This window comes from Sciurus vulgaris, assembly GCF_902686455.1.
Source record: "Sciurus vulgaris genome assembly, chromosome: 19".
NCBI classification, from domain to species: Eukaryota; Metazoa; Chordata; class Mammalia; order Rodentia; family Sciuridae; genus Sciurus; species Sciurus vulgaris.
This window is the reverse complement of record NC_136480.1, coordinates 7,503,694-7,518,171: the sequence shown is the minus strand read 5'-3', so window position 1 is coordinate 7,518,171 and position 14,478 is coordinate 7,503,694. Positions and strand designations below refer to the sequence as shown.

At 46.8% G+C, this 14,478-nt stretch overlaps 1 protein-coding gene across 4 annotated transcripts in view; it reads right to left on the bottom strand.

Moving 5' to 3' along the window:
* Window positions 1–14,478, bottom strand: part of VGLL4 (vestigial like family member 4) — a 166,573-nt gene that overhangs the window by 28,612 nt on the left and 123,483 nt on the right. For all 4 annotated transcript variants that reach the window (XM_079122510.1, XM_079122511.1, XM_079122509.1 and 1 more), the window contains one exon: window positions 9,407–9,596. In XM_079122510.1, the coding sequence (XP_078978636.1) occupies window positions 9,407–9,596 (190 nt within the window). The remainder of the gene's footprint in view (window positions 1–9,406; window positions 9,597–14,478) is intronic.

The window sequence follows — 14,478 nt, the reverse complement described above, 5'->3', positions numbered from 1 at the left end:
TATGCACACCCATGCCTGGGCCAAATTCTTAGCATCAATCTCTCTGGTGAATCCTCAATCCAATCTTTTAAGGTACTGGGAGAGAGCAGGTTATATCCTTTCAGGAAGACGGGTTTTGTAGTGTATTGAGAAGATGTCTGTGATATCACAGGCCACTGTCAAGACCAATCCTCCGAGTACCCGAGAGCCGCCCTGTGTCCCCAGGACAGTGGTGTCCTGGTTCAAACAGCACCAGGGGCTCAGAGAAGCTGGCAGGGCTGAGGACAGAAACCTTGCTGTTCAGTCTCCTCAAACTGAGCGAACACCCTCAACTCAACCCTTCCATCTAAATATACTCCTTTTTCCAGTTTCAGTGTGTGCCCGTAGAGGTGACTTGACTCACCCTAACGAACATGTCCCCCCACACCCGTCATGTTCCTTCCCAGCACCCTCTGCTGAAAAGGCAGTTTCCTCAAGGTTCTGGCCCCACTTCTATAACCTTCACAACCCAGATCAGAGCTGCGGACTCAAAACGGTACATCCCCACACAGCCCAGAACAGACAAGCGGATGACGGGGTTTTGTTCTGTCCCGGATCCTGGCACCCTGGCATTTCTTCATTCGATATGTTATTTGGCCAGAAAAATGGCAGGAGCAAGATGGTGAGCTGCCCGTGCAGCTCTGGGCAAAGACTCTTAAGGCAGAGGCGAAGCCTGCTGGGAAAGGCTGATGTCAGCTCCCGGGAGCGCCAGGATAAGGAGGTCTTTGTTTTCAGCTCAACTGTGAAAATGAGAAAATGCCTCTAGCCTGACAAACAAGAAACCCACACATCACAGGTCAGGCCTGCGACCTTTATTTAAAGGTACCACACTTTGTTAGCAAAACGCTTCCATGACACAGGGAAGCACCAGGAACCGGCTAACTTCAGCAGAATCAGCCAGGCACCCCTCTCCCTTAAGTGTTAGGGGCAAGGCAGATCCCATAGCAGAGGACCCTCCACTCTGCCTCCCTGCTGAGAGGCACTGATTAAAGACCAGGCTCCTTTAGAATTCACTTTTGTAAGTAAGGACACATAATTGATATGCACTGGGGGGAGGGGCTAAAAGAAAAAAGAAATCCTAATTTAAGAATATTTCGGTCTCTGAGTTATTTAGGGCAACTAAAAATAAGGCTGTGAAATGTCCTCTTAAATTCACAGGACACTTTCGGGAATACCAATAAGACTGTGTATGGAAGTACAGAAGAACAGAACGCCAGGCAAACCCTTCCCAGGCCTGAATGATGCCAAGGAGGGTGTGGCAGAGAGGAGGGGGGGTGAGGGGGAGAGGGAGAGAAGGAGGCGGGGAGAGGGAGAGAAGGAGGCGGGGAGAGGGAGAGAAGGAGGCGGGGAGAGGGGGAGAGGGAGAGAAGGAGGCGGGGAGAGGGAGAGAGAACGAGAACACGAGTTTGAAGGATTGTGTTCAACAGTCCAATTTATGAAATCTGGAGGGGGGGGTCTTCATATGCTTAAAATAAATTTTAAAAAGTTTCTTTTTGAATATTTTAAACTAAAGTCACTACCGACTTGTGCAACTAAAAATTAAGTCAGAAATTTTAAACAAGACTCTTAAAACAATTTAAAATGCACTTCCCTGAGCATACAGAAATCTCTTATTTGGAGCTGGACAAGACTCTGGGGCAGAGCACCTGCCTCACAGGGACAAGGCCCTGGGTTCGATCCCCAGTGGCACGAAACAGATTGGTAACACACCTTGCTTGTTCTTACAGGGTTCTTACCTGTCCAAAGATGCCGTTTCCCTCTCTTTGGGGGACACTGGACAGCGACTCTTCCTTCCCCGTCCCTGGGGGAACCATCCCAGGGCAGGGAGGATTTGGAGAGCTCTTAGTCACTAATGGGACCTCCAGGCCCGCATTTTGCCCCCCATCCACCCTCATGCATGTAGCCTCTCCTCACCAAAGTGACAGCCCTTGTGTCCAGAGAGTGCTTAAACTGGTGACCATCCCAAACCATATGGCACTGAGGTCCTACCTCGAGTGACTCAGGGCAGTTGGTTGTGTGCACTGTTAGGATAAACACAGGCCAGCTGCTGGCCCAGGTGTGAAGCCTGGACCTGCCTACTAGCAGTAGGAGCCTCGGTGTTACCATCTGTATGGGGGGACACCAATATCACCCACGTCACCGGGCTGGGAGGACAGAATGAAGTCATGCCTGGGAAGCACAGGACACTGCAGGTATACAGTAAGGATTCAATGGTTGCTGTTATAATAAGCCCTTCAGTGCGCTAGCATGCAGGAGGTCCTGTGTTCAATCCCCAGCACCTCAAAATAAAATTCCAAAAAATGTAAAATGAACCTTTGTTCTGAAGGCTCCTGTGGCCTCTGGATGCTGAGACTTAAGACCCCTCTCCATTCTCAGTGATGGGAAGCACACTTCTCTAAGGCTTACAGAGCACAGCCATACGGCCTTCTTCTATAAATGACTACTGCTGTTTACCTTGCAAAATCCCAGTTGCTTGTAGGGCCAAGATATTTAAAATAACCTCAGCTTTTCAATTTCCTCTGGCTCAGTTTTAGCGTGACATGAGGAACAATTTCCTTCACTGTCATGGAGCTCGTGAAACAGTCTCTGGGTGATGTACACACAAAGGCAGCCAACTAAGGTGCTGAGAGTCAAGCAGCAGGAGCCACCCATGGGAGCACAGCAGTGCCACCGCACGTCTGTGCACAGAGACCCAACACTGCAGCCACCCCAGATCATGTGAGGTACCACGTTTGTAATCTGCCCCACTGCAAAAAAATAAACAAAGCCTACAACAAAACCTCAAAACCCATCTTAGCCAGTAATCATTTTTTTAACCAAGTTTCCATTATATGCTCAGTACTTGATTTCAAAAGCTTCCTCTAACCTTTTTGGCAAAATCAAAGAATTACTGGTTTTAAGTTCATCTGGTTTTCCCTATTTTTCTCTTCCCCCTTATGGAGAAAAGAGGCGGGGTGGGGCGATTACCGCTGGGGTAGGTAGGTGACGAAAGCAAAGGAGAGAGGAGGAGGAAGGAAAGAAAAAGGAGGCGTGAAGGAAACAGAAGACCCCAAGATCAGAGAGGGCAGACCAGATCTGGCTACATCAGTTTTGTGAAAGAACTTCAAAGGAATGGCCACAAAGCACAGACCAGGGCAGCACGTCAATGAGCACCTTCAGCGGGGAGGGGTGCCCCCACCCGCCTTCCTCCTTCCTTCCCTATGGATCCAACATTCTGGGGCAGACACAGGGGTTAGGGCACAAGGCTAGTGACCATGGCTTTGATCCCAGTGGGAACCTCTGGGCCACATGGGGCAACTACTTTGCAAGTACAGACCACTGATCAAAAGGAGGCGGCCACTCCTGCTGATGGAGTCTCACCAAAGCTATTCAGCACTGACCTCAAGTGCTGAACACATGGCGTTCTAAAGCTGCAGTTCCATAGGTAGGACACAGCTGTGGCATCATTAAGTGGTCACAGGTTTGGGGGTCACGCACAGCAGGTCAATCCCAGCTCCAACACTTTTGAAGCATTGTCCTCTCACAGCCTCAACATCTGCTTCTGAAAAACAGCTGATACATAAACAGGCGGACAGACGGGCAGGCAGGTAGATGGACAGACAGGTACTGTGAAGGCTAAGCGAGATGCTATATCTTCAGGGGTTCCAGCAGAGGGCCAGTCCACGGCAAGCACTCAACGAATGTTGCTCTCACGGGTGACCGGATGGCCGAGCACTGCAAACCTCGCAGGTGCAAACCGCCCCACTTCTGAAGGGATCTGCTCTTCTCCAGAGCGCTCCCCAGGGCCTCCAGCCAGTCAGCCTGCAAGTCTCAGACCCAACATGAACTGTTCTGCCACTCAGTTGTTGGCCCTCAAGAGTTCTTTTTGTGTTGCAAACACGTAAGAAATCACACACAGGGTCCCCTGCTGCAGCATTATTAGTACCCTGAAGTACTGGGCATTACCTCAGTACCCAGCAGAGGGGACTTGGTGGGATGAACTCTGGCAGGCAGAGGTAATGGAGGCGGCTGGAGGTGTGACCAAGAACCAGAGCTGGTGTGGAGAGGTCTGGGACACGCTGTGAACGGAAGAAACGCCGAAGTCCAAAGGGGTGTGGACAGTCGGCTACCTCATGTGCAAGGAAGAAAGGAGGGGGGCCATTCGTGTATCTGTTCTGTTTACCAGAAAGAAATGCAGGGAGGGGGGATTTCTGGGGTGGGGGGAGCAAAAGGAGGGCAAGTGACCAGGAAGGGGGTGACACATGACTGAGTACCCTAATAAGATCCTCTTTTAGAAGCAAGTTGATGTTTTACATGTTCAAAAACAAATAAATAAAGTGGTCAAGATAGTGGTGGGGGGAAAAATCTAAAATTCAATGCAAATAGGAATAAGTGAACTTCCCAAAGAAGAGTATCTGTTGTAAATAACAGTCCTGACAGGGCCGGGCCATGGTGAGCGAATGAGTTTGATGCCTTTGGTATAAGGAGAAAAAACAAAAATTGCTGCAAATAAATACTGAATTTATTTCAGTAGGTCTGTCTTTCAAAGTGGTGTGGGCACAGTGATTCTGGAAGGATTCCACGTCCACTGTAGGAGTAAGCCATATATGAATATGTTGGTGTCGGAAACATGGGTTTTGTTAGCGAAGAAGCAAGATGCGTACGTGGACTGGGGGCAGGAGAGCACCAAGAACCGCAGAGGAGGCCTGGAATCCGAGTACTGTGAACTCATGATTTCCCAGTTCTTTCCAAGGAAAGGTCTAAAAACAGCTCAGTTCAGCAGGGCTTCCCCCGATGGCAGCGAAGCTCTGTATCTGTGCTGTCCAATATGGTCGCCACCAGCCCAGGTGGTTACTGAGCTTGAAATGTGCCCAGTGCAACCGAGGAACTGGATTTTGTTTAATTTAAATGATTTATTTTACAGCACTGGGCAATGAGCCCAAGGCTTTGCATATGCTAGGCAAGCACCCTACCACTGAGCCACATCCTGGGCCCCATAAAATTTAATTTTAAATTTAAACCACCATCCATGGCTAGTGTCCATCATATCACACAACCCAGGTTAGAAGCAGTGACACCATGGTAACACACTGCCCTGACCTGGGCTTCTTTTGGAGTTGGTGTGTATGCAATGTAACTAGGGATTTAACCCAGGGGTACTTTATCACTGAGTTACATCCTAAATGGCTGAGGTTGCTCTTGAACTTATGATCCTCTTGCCTCAGCCTCCCAAGTGGCTGGGATTGTAGGTGTGCGCCACTGTACCCCAGACCTGGGCTTCTAAGCACCATTTCCCCCAAAAGGAACTAGGGTTCCCTGCACCGATGGGTCATCCCAAAGCCAAGCAGGTAGGTTAGAAGGTGAGTCTAGAATATCCAGTTTGCCACAAAAATAAGAAAGTACTCAATGAAAACAACAAAAACAATGGCAGCGTGAAGCAGGACTGCAGGAGCCTGGGAAGGGGCTCAGAGCTATACCCACTGCACAAAACATGGGTCCTTAAAGGCCATGTGAATCACAGGCAGACAGGAGGAAGGCAGCTCTCCTGCTTACCACGCAGAGCACAGCCGTGAAAAAATTACTTATTGACATTTCTATGAGAGTAACCCCACCCCACCCCTGCCCTATCCCATAATCTGTTTTCTTTCCAAATGTCAGATAAAGTACTTTTCAACTCCCAATCATGTTCCTAGCACTTTTTTTTTTTTCTTTCTGGTACTAGGGATTGAACTCAGGGGCACTTAACCACTGAGCACATCCCCAGCCCTGTTTTGTATTTTATTTAGAGACAGGGTCTCACTGAGTTGCTTAGCATCTCCCTTTTGCTGAGGCTGGCTCTGAACTCAAGATCCTTCTGCCTCAGCCTCCAGAGCCACTGGGATTACAAGCTTGCACCACTGAACCCAGCTCCTATCACTTTTCTTAAAAGTGTGTGTGTGTGTGTGTGTGTGTGTGTGTGTGTGTGTGTGCGCGCGCGCACTTCTTTCTCAGGGTCACCATATTAACAAGATTCAAATGACCCAAGCTATAGGGGGGATGAAGGAAGAACCCAGCAATTCTAATTTTCCAGGTGGTAGAGAATCACTAAGCAAACTTCTCCTTTCCTCCCCTCCCCCAGTCACAGCGGATGAAATTCTGTCACACCCTGCTGCTTCCTAGCCTGGCTCAGAGCCACTCCAGGGCTCCACTGCAAAACAGCTCCACGGGATGCTTCCAAACCAAAGGGGACCCAACTGCTGCACCTGAGACCCTCTTTGCTAGCTGCCCAGACTGTTTTTCAACAACGCTCCCTTTCCCAGAATCATGGTCATTTCTTTAGCAAAAAATAAACAAAACACATTTTCATGAGACGTCATTAACAGATTCTAGGAAGATCAAGTACAGAAAATCGTTTTGTAATTTTAAAGAGACAAATATACACGGATCATTCTTTTCCAAGTAGATATGAACTCGTGGCTGATTATAGAAAACTTCTAAGACGTGAAATAAAAAATATCATGTTAGAGGTCACAGGGGCATACTTCATCAAATCACATGACAGTACTGACCAAGCACCCTACACTGTAAGTCAGTCAGAGATGCCACATCTTTTCAATTCACCTGTGGACTCTGTCATTAAGCTCTTAGAAAACACATGCAGAAACACTGGTGTGTCACTGAAATTAATAATTATGACAGAGTCAACAAAGGGACACCCAGCACGAACTAAAGGCACACCAATCACTTTTCCCACTTACAGTTCAAAAGCCACCCAAAGAGCACACTTAAAAATGGTTAAGATGCTGGATGCAGAGGCTCACACCTATAATCCAAATGACTCCAGAGGATCTCAAGTTCAAACCCAGCCTGGGCAACTTAGTGAGAACCTGTCTCAAAATAAAAATGAAAAAGTCTGGGGATGTTGCTCAGTGGCAGAGCATCCCTGAGATGTACAGAGTCTCCAGTACAGCCAAAACAAAAAAAAAAAAAAAAAAGTTAAGATGATACATTTAATGATGTGCATTTTACAGGGAGACAGGGTGGCCGAGCATGCCTGTACCTCCAGCAACTCAGGAGGCTGAGGCAGGAAGATCAAAAGTTTGAGGCCACCTTCACCAACTTAGCAAGGCCCTGGGCAGCTTAGCGGGACCCTGTCTCTAAATAAAAAATAAAAAGGGCTAGGGATGTGGCTCAGTGGTTAAGGACCCTTGGGTTCAATCTGTAGTACCAAAAAATAGATAAAAATTACAATTTAAAAAATGAGGAAGGAGCCACCTAGCTGATGTGCGCACAGGGGTCTGTTTCTTCTTTCCTAAAGTTCTACATAATGGTGTCAAGTATGAATTGCACACAAAATTTAACAATTCTATTATTTACTCTTAAAATTATGTATAATATCATCACAGACCTATACTTCATGGCCATATTTGTAACCAAGCCAAGGAGTTATAGAATCACTTTCTAAGTGTTTTCACATTCTGATAATAACAATGTCTAAAGCTGAGAGTTTGCTGTCTGCTGGGTGCTGTACCAAGTACTTAAAATAATCCTCAGGGAAAGTTCTTTTGTTACTGCCACTGAAAGATAAAGAAGGCGGGATTTGAACGCAGGCATTTAGACTGAAGTGTACACATCTTAAATATCAAATCCTCTATTATTACCAACATCTGAAAACTGGAAGCGTTCATAAAAATAAGAGCTGCCATCAGGTGAGTGCTACCCTTGGTCAAACTCCCTGCATATTTTAACTCTAATGCTTAAAATAGTCCTATTTATAACCTATTATCACTGTCATTTTACAAATAAGGACATTCAGCTCAGAAAAACCAAGGCACTTGTCAAGGCCTCACGGCTGGCAGGTGGCAGAAGGAGGACTGAAACCAAGGCATATTTGATCATAAAACGCTGTTACCAAGCTGATTCTTCCTTCCTTTAATTATAAAACAAACAAAAGGAACTGATAAGGTTTAGGAAGAGAGGATGGGGGAGAATAAGAAATTCCTAGTCACAGAAGGATGGACTCCAAACAGTCCACAGACCAGGCCTTAGACCAGGAGCCTTTCCAGTGTGCGGAGCGGGTTGTTTTGCAGGCCTCACTGCTGCTGGATTCCTGATTGTAGCAAATTCCAGGGCTCCAGACTGCAGGCTCAGCCTCTGACTAACACTGCAGTGATTTATTTGAGGATAAATACCTCTGTCAGTGTCTTATGACTGAACACAACAGGCCAAGCAGATTGGAACGCATGGAACGCGAGGCTGCCTGAGCTCTGCAGCCCAGGCCACCTCCAGCCGAGGAAGCGCCCTGCCTCCCAGGAGGAAGCCCTCAGAGACACTGCCTGGCCCAAATAGCGGCATCCTTGGGAGTCAGATCTGGGCGAGACCAGCCTCCTCGACAGTTACAAATATACACTTGCACTGGTTGGAGGGAGGGGCAAGCACAGGACCTGCTACCCACACTACACCTCTCCCCTCCATAATCAAAGCAACTTCCCCACGGCTGACAAGACACCAGGCTCCGATGGTACCAATCCAAAAAGGTATACAACTGCCACCTGGGACTCTGCCAGGCAGCTGGCCAGGTGCCTCCAAATCCTGAAAACATGAGGAAAGCAACCGGCTCCCTCTGAGGGGCGAGAGTGAAGAAGAGACCTCGGGGGTCGGGTGGGGGGCAGAACGTGGTGCTCAGGACCAAGCTGCTTTCCAGGTAGAAACATAGTCTTGTCACCCAGATCCAGACAGCTTGAGCTTCAACCCCTTCATTTTGCAGACAGGCAAACTAAGGCCCAGGGAGTTGGAGCAATCTGGGTCAAGACAGTGAGCACAGGTGTTGGTGACAGAGGGGAGGCTGACACCCAGGCTCCAGGTGCCATGACCAGCTCTCTAACCACTGCTACAGGCTATGGTCAGCTGGGATGAGCAGCCCCTGGTGCTGAAACACGGAAGGCTGGGAGACCCTCCCTGGGAGGGTCTCCAGTTCACACCAGGAGCACCGAGGTGAGAATCGCTCGTGCACGCATGTCAACATGCATGATCCAGAGCACAGTTCAGATGCCAACCTCACCTTTCTCTTCTCCAACACACAACAACAGACACTGACATCAATTCTCCAAAAACAATCAGTACGTACAGAAAAGGAAAAGTCAAGTTTTTCCAGACAGAGGCCCCTGGGAGCTCTCAGAGGATCTTCCCTTCCATGGGGGAAAAACACACCAAAGGTGGACCAAGTCTGAAGGAAGAAAGACGTCATCTCTCCACCAGTTACTAAAGTCACTTGAATATCTTCTTGGCAGAGGAGAGCGATTTATCTTTTCCAGAATGTACCCTTTATGAACAATTTAAGAAATAACTTTATCATCAGCAAAAAATTGTACAAGAAATGGGGCCCCAGCCTTGATGCACACAAGCCCCAAGAAGGAAGGAAGGAACTCACATGTGGGGGTTGAAGATGCGACTCATCTTGGAGACGTGGTCGTTTTCACAGTCTAGGTCCTCGTCCCCGGGCTCCATGCCGAACTTCCTCTTGCTTGGGCTGATGGGGGGAGGGCCGGTGCGGTGGCTGCTGAGGGCAGAGGCCACTGGGAGGGTCTGCATTCTGGGTTCTCCCCTGAGAGCAGCTTCACCTATGTAGTGAGAGAGAAATGACACTGTCACCAGGCAGGACGGCCCCATCTGGGTCCCCAGGCTCCCCTGCCTACCCGCCCGGCCCCTTGCAAAACTGCTCCCAGTGGAAAGTTTCTGGCAACGTGATGGGCTGCCTGCCATTCTCAGGACACGGTCTGAGCCCACGTCCACTGCCAAGCATGGGACATTTGACATCAACGCGGTTTTCCAGCACAGTCACTCTTGAGGGCAGAGTTTAAAATGAGAAGGTGCAATAAAACAGCAGAAGGGAGGAAAACAGAATTTACCACCAACAACCTCAAAAGTTAATTTAAAACATGAAAGGCCCCTTGACTCCCAGGTATTCATCTCCCATCTCAGGACACCCTCCCTGAGGTCTGCTAACACCATGCCAGCCTCCTTTTCTGGCCTGTTATGCTTTCATGATATTTTTGATTTTTTTGTTGTTGTTGTTGTTTTTGTTAAGGACAAATAAAATGTATGGGCTAATAGTTCACATTTGTCCCTGAAGTGAAAAGAAAGAAAAATGCACTGTTTAATGGGGAATAAACATTTTATTCCTACAGTACTCTAGAAATGCCATGTGAAAATACGATGCCATTATCAAGCACCAAGTCTCAGCATGTGACCTGTCACAGTGCAGAGGTACCGTTCTCCAAATGCTCCTCAGAATCAGGCGCCCAAATTATGGTTCTGATTTTGATATGCTTTGACATCTTGATGTTTTCTAAAACCCCTGTGTTAAGAGGCTTTTGTACTAGATGGTAACTTTGTGTCTCGTTATGAATCAAAGCAAGCGTGAACTTTCTCACTGATAACACTTTCGTACCTTCTAAAATTCGTCAACAAGAGTAATGATTATTTCAAGTGAAAAAAACGTCAAGCTCTCCAAGTCCCGCGGGGGCGGGCTCTCGGTTTTTCGCACATAAGAACTCTTCTGTTGTGCAACACCTATTGGTCTCTGAGGCCTGACCAATTCTGTTTCACTTGGTCACAATTTGAGAGTAATATTAGGATAAAGTCAACTTCATCCCAGGCCCTGTGGTACCCAAGAAAAGAAATCTCTGTCCGCCGCCTCTCCTTTTCATATCGTCACAGATGTGTCGACGGCTTTAACAGTCATTTGCTTCATACACACATGACAAATAGGGTTTTGTTAGGGAAAGGAAGGAGGGAACAGCCTCTGAGTATTTACCAGGAAAAATACAAACTCTGCCAATTTAGTCAGCAAGATATAAACTCACAAATATACACTGACCTATAATACACCTCCAGGCATGGCTTCTTATAAGGATTCTGGCCCCAAAACAAACTGGAACTTTCCATTTTAAACGAAATACCTTTTAAAAAAAAACTACTCCTGGGCTAGCCTGCTGCACTCAAATTCAGTATGATTTTGGTTGGCCACTACTTCCCACTGGTAACTATTGGTTTATTTAAAAAAAAAGCAAAGATAATCTTTATACCTTTGTAAATTAGAAAACACTCCTTCCAAACATCCCCCTTTTTCTTGTCCTCCTCCTTCCACAGAGAGAAAAGACAGTGCTCCCCAGGCAAAACTTCCATTACCCAGGCAACTTTCTGGGGAGCCATGATGATGGAACCCCAGGAACTCAGCAATTGCAACCCACACCTCAGGTCACAATGGCCCAGACTGACCATGCTGTGCCCAGCGTTTCTCAACACCCTTGGCGGGGAGTCGAGGATGTGGGGAGGAGGCAAGCTCTGCATGGACCCCTGAGCTTTGGCCACCATTTCATCAGCTGCCTGCTGGGTAGCAACAGAAGTTGCTATGGAAAACAACCACCATGGCAACACATTCAAATCTGTCCAAAAAAGGAGCCGGTCATTCATGACACCAGCACACACACTGTGGAATGGAAAGTATAGGCTGGTGGGTGAACCACATTCCCGTTCCACTCTCCAGGACCATCCTAGTAAAATTCCCGTGCCTGTTTGCATTTCCAAGTTCATCAAATGGATGGACTGCTTAGTTTTAAGACTAAAGAGAAAAAAGTCCATAGGAATTCTCAGAAAGCACTGGGGATTCCTAACCAGTGGGTGGGGCAGGGCCTACAGGTGATCCCCTGGAGATGACCCTAAGAGATGATAGGCAGGAGCCCCTTGTAGCACATCAGCATCTCAGAGGCTGTTCTGGAAGGAACCTGGTGAATACTTTGCTGGGGATGCAGGAGAGTGGGTTCAATCCCCAGCAAACACACAAAATAGTTATTTTAGGAAAACTGAACAGATAATTTTTCCATCCTGCTCTTCTTATGTACGCTTCTGCTCTCTGGATCTCCAACAGCGAAGGCCTGGTCAAGCTAAGACTACCAGCCCTTAGAATGAGTGATCCAATTCTTTGAGCCACGGTCCTGTGGTCCTATAATCAATCAAGTGACCAACCAACCAACCGACCTTTACCAAGAAATCATTATGTATGTAATTTTCAACTAACCCAGAGAAACCAAAAGTGTGACTCTCGAATGTCATATGTTGGAAAAACACAGGTGATCCTGTTGTCAAACAGATTTGGAAAGCATGAGATGAAACAACTGTCACAGAGGTTTCTTAATGGCAGGTCTTCTCCTCTGTCAGACTCCAAGACAGAAACCCTGCAGAACGGCTCCCACACAGCCCGCCCCATCCCCCATCATTCTGTACTGTCCCCTTGAGCCATCTCCTAAGACAAGGTCCTTAACATGTCCACCCGCCCTATCTTCAAATGCCCAGCAGTGACAGTCTTGATATGTCCAGGAACACCGCCCACCCCTTTTGAGCTCTCAAATTTTTAACCCTAGAAATTGAACTACACAGTTGCCATTCCACAAAGAACTCAAGGTCCAATGGCCACATCCTTACTCAGGCTCTGGCCTCAGGCTCCTTTTATCTAAAAATCTGTGTATTCTGCAGTCACTCAAAAGCCACCTCCTTCCAGTTGTCTTCCTTGATTCCTCAACGTCACCTGTCCTTCCACTGACCACCTACAGAAATTCATCATGCGGGTGCTTCCCTTCCTGCTTTGTTTTGTCCTCCTTGAAGAAGGGAGCATTTTATTTAGTTCATATACCTGGGAATACAGGGCACCATGTGTGTACACCACAGATGCTCACATGAACAAATGAGGCAATGGGACAGGCAGGTAACAGATTTTCAGGTTATATTAAAGATCTAAGATGCCACAGGATAAGGAATAAAGATCTATTTAATAATGTATTTACATGAAGAACTCTCATAACTCAACAAAAAAGGAGGAAATTAAGCTGGGCACAGGGCACACACTTGTGACCCCAGCGACTCAAGGAGGCTGAGTCAGGGGGATGGGAAGTTCCAGGACAGCTTTGGCAACTTAGTGAGACCCTGTCTTAAAATAAGGGCTGAGGTACAGCGCCTCCTGGGTTTAATCCCCAGTACTGCAAAAAATCTTTTTAAATGTGGTATATCCAAGCAAGGAGACATTATTCAGTCATTAAAAGGAATGAAGTGCCATGCGTGCTACAGCATCGAGGAACCTGGAAAGTGGTTGGTTAAGGAAGCCACGTGTTGTCTGACTGCATTTCTACAAGATGCCCACATCGGGCAAACCACAGAGACAGAGTAGATCAGCAGGGCTGTGAGCTAGAAGGGGGACTGGGAAGTGACAGCTAACAGGTGCTGGGATTCTTTGGGAGGATGATAAAAATATTCTGCAACTGACTATGGGAAGGTTGTGCAACTCTAAAATATAGAAAAGCCAATGTTGTGCAGACTTTGGGTGAACTGAACTGTATAGTGTATGAATTACATCTCAGCAGATATGCAACCCCCACCAAAATACGAATATATTTATAAAAAGATGACAAAAGACTTCAATATTATTACATCCATTCCTCTCTTGGGTTTTTCACACTTAACTGTTAAACGAATACGAATAGGTGCCCAGGAATTCTTCCTGAAGTGTTAAAAGTCTGGTTATTGTGGTTACATCTCTGATATTCAAGTCAGATTTATTTTTTTGGTATGGGGGATTGAACTCAGGGGCACTTGACCACTGAGCCACATCTCCAGTCCTATCTTGTATTTTATTTAGAGACAGGGTCTCACAGAGTTGCTTAGCGCCTCCCTTTTGTTGAGGCTGGCTTTGAACTCAAGATCCTCCTGCCTCAGCCTCCTGAGCTGCTGGGATCACAGGTGTGTGCCACCATGCCCCACTGTCTTTGGCCTTTTTAATGAAGATAATTTTATGTAGGTATGTGTTACTGAAGAAAAATGCCTATTACATGCAAAAATTATTTAAGTGCTATTTTTTAGTCTTGGTGATAGTTCAAATGAATGGATCAAAAATCTTCCTGAAATTCTTTCACCTTAATTGAAGATAAGCAAAGATTTGGGCACAGTGGTTTATAAGAATGAGCATACACGCATTTCAGTGAAGAAAAGTTTAGCAAGACAGGAAAGGTAGAATCACTTAGTTTTCTGATGTGCTATGTAATAATACTAATGAAAAATCACAAGAAAATTCTGCCTTCGAAGTCACAATAGAACAGAGCACCTAGCAAGGTGATTCAGAGAAAACAGCCTCCTTTCCCAATCTTATTATTATTGTATCTGAAGGATTCTAAACACTCTCCGCTTCCTACGTTGTAATATTGCTAAGATTGAAGTTTCCCTTAGGCTCATGGTACATTTAATGGACGAGACTAATTCTTTAGCAGGACATAAAATAATGGTCCACCTGAGAGTAGATGAAATACAGAACCTAACTTGGAGGGCTTTCAAAACAGCACTGGGTTTTTGGTTTTGTTCTTCTGAGATGGGTCTGGTCATATTGCCCAGGCTGGCCTCAGAACTTCCAGGCCCAAGAGACACTCCTGCCTCAGTCTCCCAAGTAGCTGGGGCTAC